The sequence below is a fragment of the Furipterus horrens genome, unplaced genomic scaffold, assembly GCF_987537825.1.
Source record: "Furipterus horrens unplaced genomic scaffold, mFurHor1.1.pri manual_scaffold_17, whole genome shotgun sequence".
NCBI lineage: Eukaryota > Metazoa > Chordata > Mammalia > Chiroptera > Furipteridae > Furipterus > Furipterus horrens.
In genome coordinates, this window is record NW_028327187.1 from 40,270,000 (window position 1) to 40,296,098 (window position 26,099).

General features: G+C 38.3%; 1 protein-coding gene across 2 annotated transcripts in view; it reads right to left on the reverse strand.

The window, feature by feature from the left end:
- DOCK11 (dedicator of cytokinesis 11) overlaps window positions 1-26,099 on the reverse strand; it is a 206,918-nt gene that overhangs the window by 79,004 nt on the left and 101,815 nt on the right. Inside the window, exons 21-32 of one of the 2 annotated variants that reach the window (XM_090265103.1) lie at window positions 23,681-23,802; window positions 23,088-23,174; window positions 21,285-21,374; window positions 15,672-15,790; window positions 14,056-14,125; window positions 13,850-13,975; window positions 12,561-12,632; window positions 10,195-10,341; window positions 5,627-5,710; window positions 4,618-4,729; window positions 3,603-3,641; window positions 1,873-2,051 (exon numbers count right to left, since the gene is read on the reverse strand). In XM_090265103.1, the coding sequence (XP_090121229.1) occupies window positions 1,873-2,051; window positions 3,603-3,641; window positions 4,618-4,729; window positions 5,627-5,710; window positions 10,195-10,341; window positions 12,561-12,632; window positions 13,850-13,975; window positions 14,056-14,125; window positions 15,672-15,790; window positions 21,285-21,374; window positions 23,088-23,174; window positions 23,681-23,802 (1,247 nt within the window). The remainder of the gene's footprint in view (window positions 1-1,872; window positions 2,052-3,602; window positions 3,642-4,617; window positions 4,730-5,626; window positions 5,711-10,194; window positions 10,342-12,560; window positions 12,633-13,849; window positions 13,976-14,055; window positions 14,126-15,671; window positions 15,791-21,284; window positions 21,375-23,087; window positions 23,175-23,680; window positions 23,803-26,099) is intronic. The other variant, XM_090265104.1, reaches the window with a different exon arrangement.

The window sequence follows — 26,099 nt, forward strand, 5'->3', positions numbered from 1 at the left end:
AGCCATTTGAGAGCAGGTAAGTTATGTTATTCTAAATCCATATAGTAATACTTTTTCAAGCCCAAAGGATTTAATGTTAATAAGATTTGAATATATATGTTAAAGGTGCAGCAAATAGCAACTACAGCTGTGGTCTTCACACACAGACCCATGTGTAATGTATATAAGGTTTACAGGCACATCCACATTTATTCAGTAAGAAGAAGTTCTTATTACATATATTTGACATACTTATGTCTTATATTAATGATTTAGTAATCAATAACATACTTATCTATAGGTATAAGGGTATATTTGAAAGAGTACACATGGTTATAAGAGTATATGAATTTTTTGAAAAATTATAATTTATGTAACAAATCATGAAATAGTTATGGTGTTTGAACATAAACCAGTGTTTTGTTCCTTACTAAGACAACATTTTCAGTTTATTCAGGGAAGGCAAATACACATTGTTTTTATACTGTAAAAAACTGAGTTTCCAGAGAATAGTTTTTTTATTGAGGTGTCCAACCTTTAGGTGTGAAATTATCCTAAGTAGCTATCAAAATATTCACCTGGGTATAAATAATATAGTAAATATATAGACTCTATCTGTTAAGAATAAGGAGAGCATCTGCCAGTGAAGAGGACAGAAGCACTGGGAAGCCCCCCAGAAGTCCAGAATCAAAATCATATAATGTAATACTCAAACAGTGGGTCTATGAACACAGTGCAGGAGAACAGTCGGTTAAAAACAAAATCAATGAAAACAATGCCTAAATCCACCAGCTCATTCAGTTAAAATGGCCAACCCAGTAACCCAGATAAATATTTTAGCAAATGATATGATTTAGAAATGTCATGCCCTTCATCAAGGTAGAATCAATGAGCAACTCAAGGTCCAAGGACCACTTGAGAAAGTCTTACTTCATGGACCATTCCAGCATGTCAGGTCAGCATGCCAATCCCACCTGATATTCTATTAGCAGGTTCCACTGGCAGGTTTCAGTGTGGGAATAGCAAGTCTGATTTTTTTTTTTTTTTTTTGGTCCTACAACTGTCTGCAAAGGGAGTTCTACATCTTTCTAGATGTGTTTAATAAAGGTTGGTTTATAATAACTTCTGGGGAAAATAGTACATCATGCAACATCTGTTGTTATTACCAGCTTATAAATATCAAGTGTTTTGGGATTACTTTTATTTGGACATGACAGTGGCAGTTGAGGCCATGCACTGATGTCCTGGAGAGCAAAATCAACAGTGGTGCTGCCATTTGTGACAGAAATGTTTATTTCCTCAGCTTCAATGACAGAGGGAAAATGATTGGGGGTGGGGTAGATAGAACATCTATTAAATGTAGTGAAGAAATTTCACAGGCCTAAACAAACTATTAAAAGGAATAATTAAATAGATTTATATAATAAAATCAATCCTACTTCTGATAAAACACAAATCAGCTTGAATTTCTGCATAAATAATATGATTCAAAGTGACTATATTCTTTTTAAAAAAGGTTTTATTTATTTACTTTTAGAGGGAAAAGGAGAAAGAGAGAGGGAGAGAAATATTGATGTTAGAAAAATTGATTGCTTGCTTCTTCCTCAAAGTGACTATTTTCAATTGCAGTTGCATTCTTAATATTCTCCCAGAATCCTTATTCCTGGGAAAAGCAGGGCAAAATATGGCCAAAGGGAGAAACCAGCATTTTCTTCAACAGTTAATTAAACAATACTTTAAAAATCTAATTATTTGAAACTGAAACAAAACTTACTTGTAAAAGTAACTTCATCAGTGTTCATATTATATTCCTTACTGAAAACTTCATCTTTAATATAAAATCTTAGCAGAAATTTACTAATATGATACTGATAATTATATAGACATCCTTACCTTGTGCTGGTATCTAGTATCAAATGCATGTTTTATCAAAAGATTCTTTATGACAGAGATAGCTGTATATCTGATCTCATAATTGTCTTGCAGAGCAATGGCGGTTTCCCTCAGAAGTAGACCAACCAAGAAGTGATGCTTGCAATACTCATCTGATAAATTGTATTCAAGATTTGAATCTGCAGTACAATGAAATTTAAAACCCATTCACAAAAATATTCAAAACTTATTTTAATATTTAAAAAGTTTATTATTTAGTAATTATATGATCATGCTAAGCAAGAGCTATTATTTTATTATTAATAAACCTGAACAATTATTTTAGCATAACAGAATGAGCATGCAAAATTTTACAAGACAGGAGCACTCATAATTAGGGCTAGATGAAAGCCTTAATGATCATTTCAGTGGGTAGGATAGTCCCTAGGTTCTTTTCCCCCCTTAGATTCTTTTTAATTTAGAATAGAACCTAAAATGAAAGAATACCAAGACAACTACAAAGTGAAGTAATTTTATATAACAGTACTTGATTTACTTATCTTTCTATACTTGTAAATTAAGAAAAGGATGAGAAACTAGACAACTGAGTCATTCTAACAGTACTAACTATTGGCTGTTCTAGTAAATGTTACATATTGACCTGAATACGATAGAATACAAGAATAGTAAGAAAAGCAGCCTCATCTCACTCCAATTCATCATCATACAAATACAAAACTTTTATTTCATAAGATCAACACTTCAAACTATGTCTTCCACTACCTTTTAGATGCTCAATCTATGTTCAATCCCAGTTGCTAATATCCTGGCTGGGACTGGCCTTGTAACTATCTCAGCAGGGATTATGATCAAGCTTAATTTCTAGAGTAGATTTCTATCATATTTCCTTTAGCCTATGGTTTAATTTACTTAGGCCAAAAAGCCAAAGGATACATCTTCTATTTTGTTTTTTGGCCTCTTCCGCACTTAATATAATGCTATGCATTCAGTTAGGAGTTAATAAATGCTGTGTGTAGTCCAATTTAATCCTAAATCCTGATTATCTGTCCACCCCTTCTTTTCTCTGAATTCCTCGTAGTTGTTAATGTAGGTGAGCTATACATGCTCAAAATCTAATAGAGTGGCTGAATCTTTTCCCTCCATTTTCAGTGGCTATAATTCAATCACTAAAACCATTGCTCAGTAGCTACCACCCACCAAGAAACCAAGATACCTAATTTTCTTCCTGCCATTGGTCAAGCTCTTTTGTGAACCCCCATCACTTTCTATACACAAGGACCAGTACTGACTAACACGGGTGGCCTTATCTGGGTAGATTTTGCGATAGTAGTAAGTTTTTCACTTCAGTGATTTAAATAAATCTAATCAGATGAACTCATCCACACTTTCAAAACTGTGCCCATGCAGTCATGACACAGGGTCAGATAGAAGCAAGGCAAACATGGGAGATGACACATACTTAAAGGATAGCTCCCCAGTAGTCCCAATGCTGGCTTGAGCTGAAACCTGTTTTCTGATGATGGTATTTTAAAGTTGATTTTTCTAGCAATCAACAATCAAGCTTATTTTAAAAGCAAACAAATACACTGCCTGGATACATTAACTAAAGCCTCTTTTTGCCTAGGGAGGATTTGAAAAGCAAACAAAGTCCCCATCCATCTTATCCATTCATCAAATCAATTGTTTTTAAAGAAAGCAAACTACTTTAGAGTGAACCGAGTTAAACCTACCTACTGAAGTCAAACGGTCCACCGCAAATGAAAAAAAATCTAATTAATATATGAAAAGAAAAGGGACAAATAAAAAACATAGTAACATAAGAATAGTGCTACACAAGAAAGCATTCAATAAAACGAGCAATGGAGATAACTGAAGTCATTTCACAAATATTATACATACATATTACTATTTTATTCTGCCTTTATACATTTCTTTTGATGCTTCTTTCAGAAGAAATACATTTATATGACTTTAATTAAGTCTCATATAAGAGTCCAAGCACTACCACAGAAAGCAATTTTACTAGTATCTAACATCCATGTTTATCGATCTTCCAGTCAGGGTACATCAGAGAAGGAAAACTCTGACTCCAAAAAACCTCCGCTGCCTTGCGGCATACCTCTTCAGGGGAAAGGCTAAGGGAGTAAACCCCGACAGAAAATCCGGAGCCGGAGTCCCTAAGGCGGTTTGACGTTGTAGTCAACACCGGCAACTCCTGCGGCGCACCTGAACCCAAGCTGTATCGACTCCGTCTTTCCCTTGGACCCTTCAGCTGCGAAGAGAGGGGGGGTCTGCTGCATGGGCAACAGCAGACCCTCCATATTACCCTGCCCAGGCTCTGTAGCTTCAGCGTCATCACAAGATGTCGATTCAACACGGGAGGAGACAGATACCATGTCACTCCCGAGTCGGACTGCACAGCCATTCTCGGCGGTGCAGATAGACTCTTAAGAAGCTACACCATCGTCTCTCGAGACGGACGGCTGCCGACGACGACGACGACATCCATGTTTAAGCAACAATCTACATAGCACACCAGATTTCTTAATATTGTGAATACTACCACTGTACCACTATTAAGAAAATGCAGAATACCATTAACAAATCTCTCTCCAGGTAGTAACAATTGTGAGGTTACTTTTAAATTAACTGGTTTAACTAGAATATACAATATTAAACTACACTAATGCTAGTTTTAAAAAATGGAAAACACAATTCAAAATGATGGAAAACACAAATACCTACCTTGAACTCGCTGAAGTTTAGGTTTTGCAAATGCCATCGGCAAATTCAGAGGAATGTAATGCTCATGATTGCAAATTGTTTGCAGAAATTCAAACTTGTGTTCAGCTAGAACCTAAATGGAAAGAAATTATACATAAATTCATAATCAGTAGGCATTTACTATTTTAATAATTAAATACAGAATGTTAATTTTCAAAACAGAAGTGTTTAGTACTTTAAGCACACTTGGGGAGGTAAGCTGTGCAGGAAAGAGTTAACATGGGCCCAAGACTCCTCTCCTTAAAAACACTGGTTGGTCTTTGGCTAGCATTTGGGAAACTGGATTTAGAAACATTCCCTAGGTAATAAGGGTGTACCTTTAGTGCCAGCTTGCTCAAACTATCTGCACAATGTGGTTTATGTTGAACACTTCCCTTCTTTTCCCCTTCCCCTTCCCTTTCCCCACCTCCTCTCCCCTTTCCCTCCTCCCTCCCCTCCCCTCCCCTCTCCTCTCCTCTCCTTTCCAAGACTCTGGAATTTTGATCAGCCTACAATACATGAACTGACTCCAATAACAACCATAAACCCTGAATGGGCTTCTCTGAACAGAAATATTGCACATGTGGCTGCATTTGTACTGTTGGAGAGAAGATGCATTCTGTGACCTTCACAGGAGGAAAGTCATGGTCAGGAAGCTTGCAGGCAGATTGCCAAGGACTCCACTTGATGTCTTTCCCCCTTACTGATCCAGCTGAGCATCCTTGCTGTGTCATTGTAATAAATCTTAGCCGGGAGTACAACTATATGTTGAGTCCTGTGAGTCTTTCGGTTAAACCACCACACATGTGGGTGGTCTTGGGGGACCCCCCCCCCAGAACACTATGCAATATTCCCTTTTTTAAAGTATAGCTACACTCCAAGTACCTAAACAAAAACACAAATTCCAAATCCTCCAGTGGACAATAAGTGTCACCCTCAGTCTCACACTCTAATGTCTGACGTCTACTACAGTTATGTCCTTATACTTTACCTTAGGGTCTTTGGGGCTGAATCCAGATATATAGTCATTTATCAAATTGAAAACAAATCCTCTATCCATTAATGACAAGCAGCGCTATAGAAACCAGATCAAAGTAAACAGTTATTGCATAGATCTAAGTCTGTCAAGTAAAAGAATCTTTTAAATTTGTTCCACATCTATGGATGACACTTTCTCTTTTACAGGTAATAAAAAAAGAGCTTTCAGATCTTTAGGTGACTTTAAAGAAAGAGAAAAAAGGCAAGTGACTTACCATTGGAACTAGAACACCAACTGTACAATTTATAAGTAAACTTGTTTATACACATATATCTCTATATACATATATCCATATATAAACATATATACACATACACACATATATGTAAGCTAGTCAGCTGTACAGCCTCATTTTTGTCAACTCTCAAAGTGTAAAGTGGTCATTTAGCTACTGAAAGTGAGATTTGCCTATGTAAATACCGTATTTTTCACTCCGTAACATGCACTTTTTCCCCCCCAAAGTGGGGGGAAATGTCTGTGCATCTTATGGAGCAAATATTGTGTCACAGACCATGATGTGTATTACTTGACCTGTCAGCAGTGGTGACAGCTGTTAGAAGAGGAAGTGGTGTGCAGATGTGAAACCCCTGGGGACACTTAAATGTCCCACTTTACTGCTGAATCTCAGGGCATCTCGTCAGTTGCTGTCCCCCTCTTCCCATCACCCGGGACCTGGGAGAGTGCAGAGAGCCTCCTGACACTCCCAGCTACAACCTCTGACCTGTCGAATCAGCTGAGGCTATTAATGGGTATGAGGCACTGTACCAGTTGCCAATTGTCTTTGACACTGGGTGGGGTCTGTGTCAGTAGAACTGCCTCCAATTACCAATCACTGTGTTTTAAGCTCTGCCAGTCACTAGAGGCAGATGGGTGGAGCTGAAGTAACATGTTCTCGGCTGGCTACTGGCTCCATTAGATGCTACAGCTGTCTCGTCTACCTCCGTACTGTTTCCAGTGCACACCAGATTTCTGTGTGAGGAGGCCAGCAGTAACTGGGTGAGCAGCCATAAATGAACTTTGTAGTATATAAAGGGAGTTATGGTGGGGTCACTATTCTAGTAGTAACAGAGGCACTGAGGGGATTAAGGAGTATCACTAGCCGTAACAGGCACTGGGGGTAGTCTGCCAGAACCTGTAACTAGGACAGTGGTACTCTCAGTGACTGTTACAACTAGTGGTACCTCTTAACTCCCTCAATGACTGTTATTAAAGGCCGCCATAAATTCTGACACTAGCGATGATGAGTTCTTGGGGTTCCCAGAAAACTAGAAGAGTACTTGAACTTTAAAGTCTCTCCTCATTTGTTAATGACAGTCATGATGGTTCTGAACACCGCTGTTGACTGCTGTTCACTTTACATGGTTGAAATATTATTCTGTTGTATTTTATTAAATATTTTAGTACACCATTTGGTTCAGATTTTTTTTTCTTGTTTTCTTCCCCTAAACCTAGGTGCACCTTACAGTGCGAAAAATATGGTATTTCAGATGAAAAGGTAAGTTTTTCTTTGTGTCTTGTGAAGTCTTGGTTATTAAAATGTTCTTCCTCTGTGACAGCCCTCCTAGTTATTCATATCTGCCTGTTGTTACTCCTCGTTCTGGCTCTTATTCCCTTGCCAACTGAATGATTGCAGTTAGGCTCCTAAGCAGTTTTCATGACTCTAATCTTCCCATCCATGCAAGTGCTTCCAGATTAATCTCTAACTCCAGGCCCTACTTATGTCACTTTCCTTCTTAAAAGCTTTCAAGAGTTCCCTATTGTCTCTAATAAAATTTCTAACTCCTTAGCTTAGCGAACAAGGACACGCAGAATCTTGTTCCAACCTATTTTTCCAGTTTTATTCTCCAATACAGCTCATATACTTCTTATGCCCTCAAGATGCCCTGTATAGTTCCACCTCTGGGTCTTTGCTCATGCCAGGACTAGCCAGTCTATCCCAATGTCTGCCTAATCCTGCCCATTCTGCAATGCTTTGCTGAAGTTCCATCTTCCTTAGCCACCTTGGTTCACAGGTTCTTTTTAAGCACTTCATTCTTACTAGTTTGTATTATACTTACTATTTTCCTGTCTTTTCACCTAGATAGAACAATAGGAACTATTTATTTTTCTTTATGTTCTCCACAGTGCCTAGAATATTCTTGTGAAATAGAAAGAACTCAGTATTGATTAACCAGCTGTCTGCATCTCACTTCTCACCTCTCCTTTCAACTTCCAATGCTGCTACCCTAGGTCAGATCCTCATCACCTCTTAAATGAATGAGGTAGGCTTATATTGATTCATTCAGCCAACAGAACATTTTGAGGATCTACTGTGTTTGAGACAATGTATTACATTCCAGAGAAATACAAAGGTGAATAAGACATGGTCTTTACTCTCGTCCAATGATAAAGACAAATAAATAATTAAAATACAGCCTAATAAGGGTAAAACAAGAAGGGGTGAGAGACACTGCATGGGAAGGTTAGGGAAGAGCTGAGCTTCTAAAAGATTAATGGACTCTGCCAGGCAGACAACGAGGAGGGATAAATTTTCAAATTGGTTGTCTTGACTCTGATCTTTTCCTCACCACTTCCATCATACCAGCAATAAAATTAACTTCAGACAACACAAACAAATGGACAAAATTGGACAAGGAACATAGTAACAGTTATCAGGGAGGAGGGGGGAGGGAGGGAAAGGGTTTAGTAAGGGAACTAATATAAATAACCCATGAACATGGACAACGGTGTGGGGATTGACTGTGGGAGAAGGGGTGGGCTGGGTGGGGGGGTAGCAATGAGGGGAAAAGTGGGACAGTTGTAATAGAAAAACAATAAAAATAAAATTTAGGAAAAAATTTTCCGGTGTTTCCCCATTGCATACAAGTCTAAATCTAAATTCCTTAGCCTGATATTGAATGCCTTCCATCATCAGACACCAGACGGCCTTTCCAGCTCTAAGCCCGCATATCTCTGCACAATGACATTGTTGCTCATCCCTAAACACCTTTAGAATGTGTATGTCGCATCTTTGCTCATGGACCCTCTACCAGCAACACCTTTTAACTCCTGTCTTGGGGAACTATTCTTCTAGTCTCTGTTCATACTCCTTGGTTATAATACTTTAATTTCTTGTTTTCTTATTGTATATTTTATACTTTCAGTGTAGCAGCCATCACACTTTAACTCGTATATGCATTTGAATGTGATTACCTCTTGCATCTTTGAGCCCTCATATAGAAGGTGAACAAGTGTTTGTTAACTTGAATTTAAGTAAATACTGCAATTAAATCAACCATGTTCTAGTCCTTTTACATTGTAAACTTCAAGTTTAGACTCCATGGAAGATAGTGTGATTTTAACTTTCAGATAGTCTCATCCTTAGTTCAGTTTTAAAAGATATGTTGAAGGGGTGGGGGAGGGGGGGTAATGGTGGAAAGCAGGGGAAGTGACGAGACAAAGAACATGTATGAATGACCCATGGACATGGACAACAGGGTGGAAATTGACTGTGGGAGCAGAGGGTGGGACGGGTGGAGGAGGGCAAGAGGGGAAAAACAGACAACTGTAAGAAAATAATAAAAATGATAAAAAATAAAATAGTTCAATTAAAAAAAGATATATCAGTGTTTGGTTTTTAATACACAAAAAGTCCTATGTAATAGTGTTAAAACTTTATTTTAATTCTGGCAAAGAGAGCTCTTATATCACAAAATCAACCTAGAGATCTGAGACCTGGCTGTGTTTTTAATAAAACGAGGGTAATGTTAAGACAACTAAATTGCTTAAATGGATTACTGACATCAGGTTACGGTAAGGCTGATACATGAAGAGCTGTGACAAATGGGAGGGGAAAGAAGCAAGTCAAAACTAAGTGCATTACTAAGCTATGCCCCTTCTCTGCAACAAACCATATAGTGTTGTTACCCCCTTTATAGCATTACATTCCAGCATTGCCCCTTACATACTGATAATAACAAAATATAATGATCAATGTGCTGTCTTCCATAACTATAAAAGTTTCTGGTACCTCTCAAACAAAATAATCTCACTGAACCAAAAGTAACAATTTGCATCTACATATTTTAGCAACATGCCCACTGTGGTTAAGTAAGCAAAAAAGTTGCTTTGATTCAAGAGATACAAGTTCAAAAGGTCAACAGGGGTCAGAGAAACGGTGTAAATGCATAAAGAGAGTAAAGGGTATGCTAAGGAGTGGTGAGGATTTTGGCAACCTACCTAAAGGCACACAAATTACTATAATTGAAAAAATAATGTGTGAAACAAGTAAGACATGCCTCTGGATAAGCCACCTATGTGGGACCTCTGATTTAATTAATTAGCTATTTCAGTGGGAGAAAATAAAAATCAAACTTTGGCTATTTAACTAAATTGATAAATCAATTCACTTACAAGTCATTCCAGTAGCCTTTAAAGACCTACCTGAATCTCTAGAAATGAGATAAATCTTCTCCTTTGGCCTTAAAGACAATATTGGTGAATAATAATTTCTTACCATGTTCTGGCTGCCTTTAACTCACCTTCAGGAAGGTAGCCAAACTATAGTTGACATTTCTGGACTCATCAGGAATCTCCGCATAGCGAATAGTCACATGGGGAATTATTGCAAGAAGCAAAGAATGTAAGACATTATGATATGCCTCAGGAAATCTCTGGCCTCTGGGAAGCTTAAATTAAATAGGCATAGAATAAAGTCAGGGTTCAAAAAGGCCTAAATCAATTGCCATTTTTATTTTCACGAATTAAAAGTGACATATTTTACACCATTATAGGAACCATCTGGACATCAACAAGAGTAGGTCATTTGCCCTGGCCAGGTTGCTCAGTTGGTTGGAGTGTTGCCCCATACACTGAAGGTTGTGGGTTCAATCCCTGGTCAGGGCACATACCTAGGTTGTGGGTTCAATCCTTCATTGGGGCACATGAAAAAGGCAACTGATATCTCTTTCTCTTTCACTCTCTCTCTCCCCACTATCTGTCCCTGCCTCCTTCTCTCTCTCTAAAAGTAATAAACATCCTCAAGTAAGGATTTAAAAAAAGAGTAGGTCATTCATTCTGACGTAGTTTACAATCATGTTTCTCAGATGCAGACATGTTCCAGTTTTTAATTCCAATTTTCCCTGACATACAAAACATAGATGCATCCATGCATCTCAATTTCAGTAAACCTTTTCTTTGAAAATTATAATGATACACATGAAAATATTTTACAAGTGTGGGTTTACAATTTCTATCATTAAGAAAATTTCTATATACCTTAAAACAGTTTGAAAACACAATGAAATGTATATACTACATTCCAAAAACACATCTATTACATAAAGTATTTTTGACCTTGTACATGCCTTAGACCTTCCTAAAAGAAAGCTTATTTCTGATTTGGTACTTATTCTTCCAAATGAATCTTTTCAAAACAGACATTTTCAAACCAAAGACAAATAAACAGAAAGCTTCAAAGATAATGATTTTACATGGCACATACTAATATGAAAGAATCTAGGGGAAAGAGTCTCTCAAGATTAGACTTTTTAAGAATATGAACTGTCAATGTCAGACCTCAGATTTATGCAATACCGTACATTTAAAACTTTAAAAAAAATAACTCATTTATTTGTTTGTTTGTTTATTTATTTATTTTTAGAGAGGGGAGAAAGAGAGGGAGAGAAACATCACTGTGTGGTTGCCTCTCACTCACACCCCCAACTGGGGACCTGACATGCAACCTAGTCATGTGCCCTGACTGGGAATCGAACCAGCGACTCTTGGCTCGCAGGCCAACGCTCAATCCACTGAGCCACAGCAGCCAGGGCCAGAACTTTTTATTTATTTTATTTTTCAATTTCAGTTTACATTCAATATTATTTTGTATTTGTTTCATGTGTATAGAATAGTGCTTAGACAATCATATATATACTTACAAAGTATTCCCAAGATATTTACAGTACCCACTTGGCACCACACATAGTTATTACAGTATTGTTGACTATATTCCCTGTGCTGTGCTTGACATCCTCATCACCTTTTTGTAACTACCAATTAGTACTACTTAATCCCTTCACCTTTTTCATGCAATCCCCCAACTACCCTACTCCTCTGGCAAACATCAGTCTGTTTTCTGTGTCTATGAGTCTGTTTCTGTTTTATTTGTTCATTTATATTGCTCTTTACATTCCACATATTAAGTGAAATACATGGCATTTGTCTTTCTCAGACTGACTTATTTCACTTAGCATAATTCTCTCTAGGTCCATACATGCTGTCGCAAATGGTATGATTTCCTTATTTTTGTAAAAGACTTTATTTATTTTTAGAGAAGGGATGGGAGAGAAAAAGAGAGGGACAGAAACATCAATGTGTGGTTGCCTCTTGGAGGCCCCCAATTGGGGACCTGGGCTGCAACCCAGGCATGTGTCCCAACCGGGAATTGAACCAGCAACTCTTTGGTTCACAGTCTAGTGCTAAATCCACTGAGCCACTCTAGGCAGGGCAGACTGCCTTCTTTTTATGGCTGTGTTTGTATTGCATTGTATAAATGTACCAGTATTTTATCCACTCATCTACTGATGGGCACTTATACTGCTTCCAGATCTTGGTGATTGTAAATAACACTGCTATGAACATAGGGGTGCATATAGTGTTATGGGTTTCTTCAGATATATACCCAGAAGTAGAATTGCTGAGTCATAAGGCAGTTCCATTTTTCATTTTTTGAGAAACCTCCATACTATTTCCCTTAGTGGCTATATAATACATTTTTAAAAGCAAAATTTCAAAAACAAAGGGCTAGGAGCCCTCAAATATAAAAAAGGATTTGCATGGCATGGCTACCTGTGATTACAATTAGCCTTGTTCATCTATGTTAAGTATTACCCTTGAGCCTACTTACCTTAATTTTATTCTCTTCCAACAAGTATGTGGCCATAGACTTTGCAATGATTTCAAAGAAAAACCATGAGTACTAAAATAAACAAATAAATAAAATCAATCTTTAATAGCTACTCAAATTTTTGAAACTTAGTAAAGATCCACATGGATTTGTTAAACTTATCTCTAACTTAAATAACACCTTAAAGTGATACCAATTCACAATTGAAGTTCCATAGAATAACTTCAAATTATGTTGGCAGAAAGGTAATGTTATACCTCAGAGCCTACTGTGATGTATAAAGGGCTTTTGGTAAGAATGTTTGCCTATGAACCAGAGGCATGCAAACGAGGAGCAGACTAACAGTTACGGGGGCGGGGGAGAGGGGAGAGAGAACAGGAGTAAGAAGGGGAAGGGTCTAGTCAAGGAACTAGTATAAATGACCCATGGACATAAACAATAGGGTAGGGATTGAATGTGGGAGAAGGGGTGGGAGGGTGGGGGGGGGGCAATGGGAAAAAAAGTGGGACAACTGTAATAGAAAAGCAATTTTTAAAAATTCACATATATGTAAACCTGCAAAATTAAAAAAAAAAAAAAAGAATGTTTGCCTAGTGGAAAGGGATGTGTTAGCATTCACATTGTTTTGCATTTCCTATACATGGTAATAAGAGCAAACAAATTTTAATTTATTTTATTGTTGTTTTTAAACTCTCAAAAGACAATAAATCTCATGACTGCCTGTACCCAGTGGGGGACCCAACCTTGCCCTTGGTACTGGGACTGCTCACGTAGCATAGATGGTGGCCTACCTACTATAATTTAAAGGGTACAGAGAAGCCTCAAGAAGGCATATCTAAGATACCTGAAACTGAAATTCTACCATTAACAATAGAAATTGTAAAAATAATGACAATAATAAGAGCCACCATTTGAGTGTCTAGAATGTGCCAGAAACAATGTCTTAAATGCTTTACTTAATTTTAGAAACGAGGGATTGAGGCTCAGAGATGCTAAATAATAGCCCTAGTCACAGAACTATTAAGTGCTGGATATGCAACAGGATCCTAACCCAGGTATACCTGATCCCAAATTCTTTCTATTACACGTTCAGCTGAGGGCAGGGGTGGGTGGGGAGAGTGAATAGAATGGAATTCTGGAGGACTTGAGGGAAAAGAATGGATGGGCAAAGTGATGAGGAAAGTGAGGATGTCAGGAGGAAAAGATGAAAGACCAGAACTGAAATTGGAGGGTATCAAACAATTAAATCTCTGGCTGCTTTTTTCCTCTGTTGTGTCCTATTTTCTTACCTTTAGCAGTTTGTTTATTGCTAGAAAGTCTGCAGACTGTTTCAATATTGCTATCATCGCAGTAGCCAGAGTTTCATGTATTAGGTGAGCCTGAGGAGCACTCGGTTTTTCGGGTCGGAAGCTATACTACAAATAAAGAAAATGAACCGTAAGACAAAGTTCTCACACAAAATCAACTGCTCAGAAAGCAAGCTTACTCCACAAACCTTTATGAAGGATCTCAAATAATTATCCAAGCCTTCTTCATGACACTTTGATACGATATGTAAAAGAACCCTGAAACAACATTCACAAAGTCAGCATGTCTGGTTACAATTAATTACCATAGTTTAATTGTTAGATAAGACTACCATATCTAACCCTAGAAATACCTATCACTGCCTGAATAATCAAAGGTGAGATGACTGCATAAGATGTAATGGTAGTTTGGGTCTGACAAAGATTTCCACATCTAACGTGCTCAGGGCCTTGTAAAATATAATTCCTGGTTCAAAAGAAAGATATTTTATTTTGGCAACCTAGGAAGTTCATCTCTTTTCTAAATCTCTGTATACATTTGAAGTATGGTCATAGCTACTATGTAGTAAAAGACGTCAAGTAAGGTATGCATTGAAGTCCCCTCTAGTGAGAAGAAAAGAAATAGAAAAATAAAACGTGAAACATGCCAACAGAGAGGGGGAAAAGGGAAGGGAGAGACAGGACAGGTATGATGACATTAACTAAAATTGGAAGTAAATATAAAAGTCAGAAAGTTTTAAAGTTAAGAGATTAGCAGTGTGGTTCTCAAACTTTAGCATACATCAGAATCACCTAGAGGGCAGACTGCTCAGCCCCTCTCCCAGAATTTCTGATTTTTTAGGTCTAGAGTGAAGTTCAATGATTAGCATTTTAAATAAGCTCTCAGGTGATACTGACGCTTCTGGTCTGAGCACATTTTGAGAACCCCTGAACTAGAGTAATGCTTCTTAAATTTCCAACCAGACTATCCCCAACAGCAAGCAGAGAAGAGCAAACAGTATACAGGTGTGTGTAGCTTGAGTCCTGATGGTGGCAACATCAGAAGCAGCGAGGCCAGAAACATCCAGCACTGAGCTCATGATTTTTTTGAAGTCTCTTGTTTTAATTTCAAAATTCAGATGCATTTTGTATTCTATGCTACAATATATCCATATTTGTTTCATATAAAAATAACACTTCCTTATCCTTCCAAGTAAAAATTGATGACGTAGGGCTACTCTATCCAATATGAGAGCCACTAGCCACAAATGGCTATATACATTTAAGTAGAACACAATTAAAAATTCAGTTTGTCAGTTACACAAGCCACCTTTCAAGTGCTCAACAGCTAAATGTGGCTAATGGCTACCATATTGGAAGCACAAGTGTAGTAGCACATTTCCATGATCGGAGAAAGTTCTATTAGACAACACTGGTCAAGGGCAAATGGTTCTCAAACTGTTACATTATGGGATCACCTAGGAAACTTAAAAAAATACTAAAGCTAAATTCTACCACCAGAGATTCTGGTTTAATTGCTATGAAGTATGGTCTGGTGGAGGAATTTTTAAAACCTCCCCAGGTGACTCAAACATGCAGCAAAGTGTTAGAACCTCTGGTCAAGGAAAACACATTAAGTTTATCCTATGGCTTATGATACATCGTATCCCTGAGCATACAAGTCCCATAGTCTGAGAATGAAACTAAAGAAAACCTACATGAAATTTTTGACTTTCAGGCTCTGATTTGGAAGATCAACCTATATTCAAAATGAACACAAAAGGAAAGAAAATTTTCTTCTTTGTATTACAACACCAAAACTCACATGGTGCAGTTGATAGGAACGTCATCTTCATGGGTCATATTTGTGAGAACTCGGAAGAGTTGCATAAGAATAACAGGTAGAAACTGTATCATGACTTGGATCTCCATGGCATGTAAACACTAAAATAAGTCATTATTAGTTATGAAAACAAACAGAAATATGGTATAACTTGAAAATGTGAAACGACAAAAAATTAAGTAATGCGAAATATAGTCACTAGAGCATAACCTCATTTAAATGTGAGCTTCATGGAATAGGGAACTTTTGTTCATTATTTTATTCGCATCTCTATTTTGGCACTCAGACCTTGTTAGTATACTTCATTATTAAATGCTATACTGAAGACACCAAGTATAACAGATAAACAGGTTTTGGAATAAAGACAATGGGCTTGTGGCAAACAAGCACTCAGTTGAGGAGAGAGGATGTGTTTTGAGGTACACTGGAGATGCCAACTAGCCCCAGCACTCGGTGTGTTTTACGAGAATGTGGGCCATCAGTTCATCTAGAGAGAAGTGAAGTTGGAGTCAATAAAGTATGTTTCTACATATAATTGGCTTTTCATTGGCACCATCTACACGACTGAGGCAGTCCTGCATTCTAACACCCTGACAATACACTTCTTCAAAGTGCTAGCACTCTGTCTGTAGTGATAGGTATGTTAACATCAAAAAGAAGAAACATGTTCACATACACCCAGAAATGATACGTACAGCAAAATTTGTCACAGTTCTTTCTGCTTCCTTCCCTTCTCTCCACATTCATTCCTCCATTCACTCATTTTAACAACCAGCCAACCAAAAAATGAAAACAAATCTCACTGAGCACCTCCTACTGCATCAATTCAATGTTTAGTGCTATGAGAAATACTGAGACAGATGAGACAAGCCTCTGTGCCTAAGGAACGCAATATAGTATTTATCTTTCAGTCTCCCTGACATTTTCTCCATCTTGCCATCCAAACTCTCACCGTCCCTTTTCATGACACTATCATCTATATCTGAGTCAACTCAACAGTGACCTCTTAGATCTTTGCGCAGCTTCTCTTCAGATACATAAGGCAAGATGTTGAGCTCAAGGAAACCATGGTCTAGCCTTCGATTTTTTCCTTCCTTCCCGCCCCTCTCTTCTACCTTTACTGCCATCACTCCCTTTTATGACCTCCTAACTTATAACCAAAATAGTCTAATAACTTTTTAGTAGGTCTCTGCACAATTTCTGTTTAATCTCAATACACCTAACTCTCATTTCCAAATTAATCTTCCTCAAATACTGATTACATCGGACCACCTCCTCCCCAGACTTTTTGCTGCCTCTCCATTACCAAGGGCAGCAGGTCTCAATCATTGGCCAGTCTGACCGCTCCCTCCACCCCAGGACATTCAGCAATGTTTGGAAACATTTTGGATTGTCACAAGTGGGGGTGCTACTGACATCTAGTGGTTAGAGGTTAGAGTTGCTGCTAAACTTCCTACAATGCACAGGGTAGCCCATTACAACAAAGAATTATCCTGCCCAAAATATCAATAGTATCAAGGTTGAGAAACTCTGACCTGCAAATATTAAGTTCAAGTTACTTAAGACCCAACCTACATTTTTAGCCTTAATACTCATTATCATTCTTCACAAGACAAAACTGGTGTTGTCACTGCTCCTTGAATACATGGATCATATGCATTCCTATTTTGATGCATATGTTCAGTTTTAGCCAAATTCCGGCCACCCTTCCAAGTCAAGTTCAAACCCCCAATTCAATGACGCCATTTGTTCATTCATTCAACAAAGGCACACTGAATAAGCTTCCAATTGCCAAACACATCTAAAAACATGGTTCCTACCATCAAGCCATTCCCAGTCTATGGGGAAAAAGACATGGAACAAAGTCACTGCGATACAAACGATACACAGTACAAGAGTGGTATATACAAAATGCACAAAGGAAGAAGCAACTGAGTCTGCAAGTAGGCAGAGAATGTCTGAGAGGAGGAAGTTTAAAGGATAAGCAGCGTGATGTGCAAGAGAAAAGAGATGGGCATTGCATGCAGAATTGATCTTCCTGCACCAGTGTTGCTCCTGTCTCATTTATTCTCAAGATAGCAACCAGAGTGTTCCTTATGAAAGGCACATTTGATGCCATTTTCCCCTTGTGTAAAAAAGAAAACACCATGACCAAAAATGTGTCAAGGGCTTCCCATGCCTACAGGTCCCTGCCTATCTCTGCAAATTCATCTCAGTCCATCCTCTCCCCTTACTGTTCTCTGTGCTCTAGCTACACAGTCTTTTCACCCCGTCCTTCAAACACGCTATCAACAAGGGATTTACACCTGCTGCAATATTCTGTTGTCCTTTTACACAGTGTCATCACCTGTTGGTCTTCCTCTCATCAGTCTCTTTTCAGCTTAACATTTCATCTCCTCAGAAAGGCCTTACTCTGGCAGCTTTATCTAGAGTGTACTCTTGGTCATGTGAGATCCCATTAATTTGTTCTATTTTTCTTCCTAGCACTCATCTCTGTCTAACATTACTTACTTGGTTATAACCTCTCTACCCCAACTACTGCAGGTATGTTGTCAGAACTGATCCCCATTAGAGTTCCAGCACCCAGTAAACTATCTGGCCCATAGTAGGTGCTAAATATTCAATGAAAGGCTAAATAAATGAGTAAATCAGGAACCAAAGAGTAAGATAGAAATGGGAGCCTCTAGTCTTGGCAGTTTCTCAGTTCACCGAACCCTCTGCACTTATACACTGTGTTCCGCATTTGACATTTAATCACATATTGCTTTGGACTATCATTTGTACTGCTGACATATATTGTCATTGAACTTAAGTGGGTATTGTCTCTCCAATTAGGGAGTAACATCTGTATGGACAATGACCCTAAGCTATTCTTCATCATAAGCCCCATAGCATCTAGGGAAATATTAAATTCATAATAAGAGCTCAATAAGTAGCTGTTAATTGAATTGATGAAATATTGTCATCTACAGGGACAACAGATAGCCAGGTTTGATAGGAAGAACCCAAAGCTAGGAGTCAAGAGACTGGTATCACAGGCTCAGCTCCACTGCTAGCCAGCTGAATGACCACAGCAAGTCACCTCTACTCAGGCTTCAGTTTCCTCATCTGTAAAAAAAAAAAAAAAAATTCTCTAAAGGTTCCTTCAGCCCTAACATTCCATTAGAGGAAAGTGGGCTATTTCTGTATTCACATTGCATTTCACCCATTGCCACTAGAGGGAGAGCATAGGTCACAAATGTCAGAAATTTCACACCCTTAAAAATACAAAGATGAGTACTTTCTTTTTTCAGTTTTAAGTATATCAGTATATGAAAATGATGTCCTGTTCCATTCCATTCTGTTAAAACATTTACAAAACTTCCCCACTGGAGAAAAAAATCAAAGATCTTAACAGATTAAGCATTCATTCATACATACAGCAGGGGTTCTAAACATTACCTGAGGAGAGGATTTGAAAGTTAGATGACTACTACATTCCTTAATGATAATTAAGAATAATAGCCCTATTCACAACAGTCAACTGATGGAAACAGCCTAAGTGCCCATCTGTAGATGAGTGGATCAAAAAACGGTGGTACATCTACACAATGGAATACTATGTAGCAGAAAGAAAGAAGGAAATCCTGCCATTTGCGACAACATGGATGGAACTGGAGAGCATTATGCTTAGTGAAATAAGCCAGGCAACAAAAGACAAATATCATATGATATTACCTAACACAGGACACTAATGAACAACACAAACAATTGAACAAAATTGACCCAGAGGCATGTAAACAAGGAACAGACTAACAGTTACCAGGGAGGAGGACGGAGGGGGGAGGGGAGGAGGGAGGAAAGAAGGGGAAGGGTTTAGTCAAGGAACTAGTATAAATGACCCATGGACATGGACAACGAGGTGGGGACTGACTGTGGGAGAAGGGATGGGCTGGAGGGGGGAGAGAGCAATGAAGGTAAAAGTGGGACAACTGTAATAGAAAAAAATAATAAATTAAAAATAAAAAGACATCTCAGTGGGGAAAAAAAAGAATAGCCACCATTTGTCGACAATCTCCCTGCTTCTACCCTTCTGACAATATATTGCATATGATAGGCAGAATGATACTTTAAAAACCAAAGTCCCAGAACGTCAATCCTCTGTTCAAACCCCTGCAAGGCTTCCCATCTCATTTGGGGTACAATTCAAACACCTCATCATGGTTTATGAGGCTTTACCCAACCAGCTCGCCACTTTTTAATATGATACCTTAGCACTCTGTGGGCTAGCTACAATGGATTCCTGATGTCCCTTGAAATGCAACAAGCAAGCTCCTCAGGGCCTTTGTATGTGCTATTTCTGGCTCTTCCCCAAGAAATCCACATAGCTGGTGACCTCATTTCCTTTAGGTCTCTGTCAAATGTCACTTTTCCAGAGAGATCTTCTCTGATACTTTATCTTAAAGAGGGACCTCTTACCATCCTTTATTCACTTTCACTATGTTTTGGTTTTCTTTACACCAATTATTACTAAGCAGACATCACACACACACATACACACACACACACACTCATTTATTTACAGTCCATCCCCCTCCATAAGAAAGCAAGCTCCTTGACAATAGGGACATTGTTTTCCTCACTTACATTCCCAATGCTTAGAACATGACGCCTGGCCCATAGGAAGCACTTAAGAAGCAAGTGTGGAATGAATGAATACTGTACATCAGATACCCCATGTCGCTTCTGCTCCACAACCACCCTTATGAGTTGGCATTATTGTTATCCCTGTGTGACAGATGAAGAAACAAAGGCTTGTAGAAGTGAAGTAACTTGCGCAGGGTCAATCACTGAGCTAGTAAGTCACAGATCTGAGACACAAACTCAGTGTGTGATGACAGAACCCATCCATGTCATCTCATGTCATACTACCTCTCTAAAAGAAATGAACATTTTTATTTCCTGAGAATATCATTAAGAAATATAGGTCCAAAGGGAAATCCTGTAGAGGCTTCATTTAAAAATAAAAATTCCTCAGACTAGCCATGGGTGACCTAGTAAAGGGGCAACCAGAGAAGATAGTCACTGTCAGCCAGCTCTTATGATGTAAACTTCAGTCCCAGCATGTTAAATGAAATACTGGGTTCTCAATACATTTGACAAATATGGTATTTCTTGACCTCTCCTATGCAAACTAGGTTTCTTTAGTTGATGCTAGTCTTTCATGTATGGAAACAAGAACCATTTCACATTTTATTCCAAGCAAAATGATTCTGTTTCATCTGGCCCTTTTCCCATAGCATTTTCTACCTTTCCTGGGCAGTCAGCAGAAAGAGAAAAGACCTGAAAAATCAATTTCTAGAACAGACATAAACATTGTCATGAGATTTTCCAAAATATGTCATCAAATTCTGGCTGTAACATTTCCTTTCTAATGTAGCAAATCTGCTTCTAAACAGCCACTTGATGGAAAAGTACATAACAGAAAGCATTCTCTTGAGGATACACTGCCAAAAGTATTTTAAAAAGTTAGTTTGATTCTTCCTCCCACATCAGAATGTGGCAACAGAAAAACATCAAAAACAAACCTCTCACAGAAAGCTGCTGCTCATTTACCTTTAAATATTTAATGAGCTCCCCTGGAACCTCTCTTGAGCCTGACTGAATCAGCTGGCAATGATGGAAGAATTTGTGCACATGAAGATCCTGGAAAACAGATGGACACAGCCACACGAAATTTGATTCATTCTCTTGCAAACCTATTTATCCGGGTATTCCAATGCCCAGACTCGGCAGCTGCAGCTACCAACATGTGTGTCCATGTCCCGTGGGCCTCTTGACCATCCATCACAAAAATCAGCAGGACCAGGTAAATTCAGCACGTACCTGATCACATCAGATAGGCTGCATTTATGCCCAACTAGCAAACAGTCATTTAATTCCTTTTTTTGACTGGTAGTGCAGTCTCTGAAGTTGGGCTGCTTCTCTCTTTGAATGAAATGAACAGGAACAGAAGTCTGAACTGAGAGGTGAAGCAAAGGTAGCAGCAGGGAGTTACCAGAACAACAGTCTCAGGCACCCAGTGCCCACTTTACCATGGCACTTCCCTGGCCAGTGAGTCAAGCTGTCCTCTATGGAACTGATATACACTGATTTTGTGGACAGCACAAACTATATCAGAAATTGGAATAATGAAATTTGGATTTGACCATCTTCTTTGAACTTGTGTGACCTTGGGTAAATCATCTAACCTGACTGAGCCTGTTTCTTCATGTATAAAAGGTGCCACAATCAGGGGGAAGTGAGAAGGACCTTAGAGGCCACATCAAGGGGCATGCACTTCATCTTCTCCAGCCATGATTTTTCAAACTGCTTGAGGCTTCCCAGATATTTGACTATGACTTCAGGGATACTGAGGCTAAGTATCAACTGTAGTAGCTAGCCACCCATGATCCACTGACTTCAAATTTCTGTGTTCAACTCCAGTCTAACCAGGGGAAGAACATCAGACAAATTCCAACAGAAGAGCTTCTACAAAATACCCACAAGATACCAGTAACTCCTGGAAACTGACAAGGTCATCAAAAACAAGGAAAGTCTGAGAACTTGTCACAGCCAAGACAAGTCTAAGGAGATATGACAACTAAATGTAATGTGCTATCTTGGATAGAATCCTTGAACAGAAAAAGAGCATTAATTGGTATAACCTAAGGAAATCTGAATAAAGAACATAAATTAGTTAATAATTACGTATCAATACTGGTTCCTTAAGTGTAGTAACTGTGCGATACTGACATAAGATGTTAATAATAGGGGAAACTAGGTACAGGGTATATAGAAATTCTGTACTAGCCTTGAAAATTTTCTGTAAATCTAAAACTGTTCAAAAAATAAAAATTTAAAAAGTGGTGGTAATAGCCTCCACATTCCTTTCAGAGTTTTATGAGGTTCAAATCCATTAACAGGAATAAAATGATTTTGTAATTTGAGAAGAATTATAAAATTTGAGCTATTATTATTATTATTATTATTATTATTATTATTATTATTAAGAATGATAGGCCCTGATCAGTGTGGCTCAGTGGGTTGGGCGCTGTCCCACAAAACGAAAGGTCGTAGGTTTGATTCTTGGTCAGGGCACATACCTAGGTTGTAGGTTTGGTCCTAGTCAGGGCGCATATGAGAGGCAACCGATTTATGTTTCTCTTATACATCAATATTTCTCTCCCTCTCTTTCTCCCTCCCTTTCTCTAAAAATAAATAAATACAATCTTTGAAAAGAAAGAATGATGCTATTACCAATGAGAAAGTCTTTCGGGCCACAACTTCTCTAAGGATGTAGAGATCAAATATACTTTCTTTTAATAATGAAATATACTCAAGTATTAAAATTGACAAAATTCAGATAATGCAACTTACCTGAGTGTAAATGGTAGACGCTAAATGACTTTTAATCTTCAACAAAGGCTTTGCACCATCTACCCATTTAATATCCACATTAGATTGCTGTGAACAGAAAATACACACAAGTTTCTGTAACACAGCAATGGGGAGATGAGCAACATATCACACCTTTATGAATTTCAACATTTTTTTTCAGAAACAAATGTGTTAGTTTCACACAAAGGGAATTATTGGAGAAAATAACCCCTCTTTAGAACTAGTATATCCTGGATCATTTGGAATTTCCAACGCTTTGCAAGCTGATACTTTTATAAGTTACAGTGCAAATGAATTACAGAATAAACAAATTTTTAAAAATAATGCACAAAATCTAAACTCCAGTTTTTAAGATTGTTATTAGAATCAACAGACATGAGGTTACTTTGTCGGACTATTATAAATGTTTCTAATCATTCATTTTCCATACATATCTTTGTTGTGAACCAGCATCAGCCCTCAGACTACTCTGAGTTGCTATCAACTAGGCCAAACTATCAAGTAGGCCAACAGAATTCTAGTTTCTCAACATTTCATCATGATTACTTCAACAAATGCAGATATTTTCCTACCTTCCTTGATTCTGCATCATTCAGGTTCAAGTAGCCCGGGGGAAGATTGGCTGAAACTGGCAGCTGCTGCTCAAATGTGATGATTCTACCATCTTTCAGCAACGGTATCCAGGCAAAGCCAACTGCCAAGACAATGATCAACCACAAGAAATAAAAGTGCAAATGCAATTAGCTACACAGATGTCTGACTGCTGGGGGGCAGGGCAGGGTGGTGATGTTTCCAGGGGTCTGCATGAGAGAGTCCAGGTGTTGGGCAGCTGAACGCTGCATTAGGAACAATGGGTTTGGGTTGCTTCCTAACTTCAGCATGACCACTAACAAGTTATTTACTTCATTTCCTTGACTATGAAAGTGGGAACAACAATATACAGTCTTGCCATCTAATAGAGTTAGAGAAGAGATCAAAGTGGGATATTGTATGAAAACACTTTAAAACATGAGAAGTGCATCAATATCATTATCTTTACACTTTGGTAATAACTTGGGGTAGCCTCATTTTTTTAACGGTTCAGATCTCTCTCATCTATCCTTACTAAGAGTGCAGTCCCATATCTGACCCCATCTCAGACAGCAATCACCAGGGTCCAAAATTTCTTATAGTGACCCCAAGGTAAGGACTATGCAAGATTAAGGTTATTAGTTAAGGATGCATTCCATATTTACACAAGGCAGTATTTGGTTGGGCAGCTTTCCTCACCACGAAAAAAAAAAAAGGGATAGTAGGAGAATGCAGTCAGGGTACAATGTTTACAACTTGAATCCACTGAGAGATTTACCCTAGTCTCTCTTAATAGTTGTACCCAAAAGAGCCTCCTGGCTTTGTATTAGAAAACTCATCATGTTCTAGCTTTAAAACCCAGAACCCTATCAGTATTTCCATTATAGAGATTGCTCTGGGCTTCAAGTGTTTATACCTCAGCCATAAAAAGCTTGCTTTGGACGGAGTTTTGGCATATGAGAGGGGGTGCTGGCTGGAGAGCACTTTTTAAAGCCATTGCTTTCTGATTCTTCAAAATTCTTTGCATAAGTGTGTGTGTGTGTTTATACTATGAACACAGAAGTCAACCCAAATCTGGTTAGACTGTTTTCATTCATGTGTTTAATTTGGCAAATGCTTTAATTCTTAAAAGAAGACCAGTATGTTGCTTTCTCTAAGTAGACTAAATGGTTTTCTCAGACTCTGAAACATGTCTGAAGGGCATCTTTACTAGTACAACTTCAGAAATGGTTTACCCAGAGCTCTTCTTTCACAAGAGGTATGGGAAAGTAACATGAACAGAAGAACCATTCAAAAGGACTCTGTCAAAGTAATTAAACTGAAAACTAGACAAATAACAAAAGGTTTCTAGCCCAAATTAGAAAAACATATTTCTTGTTCTTAGGCAATATTTTTTCTCATAGAAATTTTTATTAAGATATAATTCAGATACCAGACAATTCATTTATTCAAAATACAATTCGATGGTTTTCAGGTGATTCACAAAGTTACGCATTTACTGCCACTATCTCATTCCAGAATTTATTCATCACCCAAAAAGAGATCCATATCCCTTAGAAGTAACTCCCTATTTCCCCTTTTCCCCCATACCTGACAACTACTAATTTACTTTCTGTCTCTATGGAATGGATAAGGCAACATTTTTGTACTGTGAATTCATCACAGCATGGCCAAGTGTGTTTCTCAGTCAAATCTCATACAGAGCACTTGGAAGCTGTAATGGTACAATGTCAAGGACTCACCATCTGGCTCTAAGGTGTGAAGCCGCTTAAAGAATGGACAGTTAAAAATGACGAGTGGCATGTAAAGTAACTATCTCAGGCTCCATTGAGCATCTTGCCCACTTCTGTCTAGGATTTGAATAAGGAAATACTAATTTGCCTTTCAGGAGGCACACTGTCATGGTTTGAATTGTTCTGCCAGATTCCTTCTCCATCCTCAAGGTTCCTGCCCTGAACAAACTAATTTCTATAGGAATACAGAAAAGGACCACACAATCCACAAAGGAAACTTCCTAATATTCAGTCCTGCTGCCTACTGGACAGCTCTCAGGTGTCAAAATCAACACTGGTCCAAAATCTATCGCTCCCACCTATAAGTCTGGTACTTGGCAATACAACTGAACCTTGAACAACGTGGGGTGGGGGTATTAGGGTAACCGGCTCCCACACAGCACATAGCTTAAATCAGCCCTCTGCACATGTGATTCCCAACTACCAGTTAACCTTTGAACAATGCAGTTTTGAACTGCGCTGGGTCAACTGAAAAAATCTAGTAGAAGTGGACCCACACAATGCAAACCCATGCTGTCCAAGGGTCAACTGTGCCTTCTTTCCAGTTGTGAAACTTCAGTGCTAACTCTGAGTCATCACTCTAGTCGCCACTCAATTTACTAGGACCGATAGATTCCTATTCTGCAAT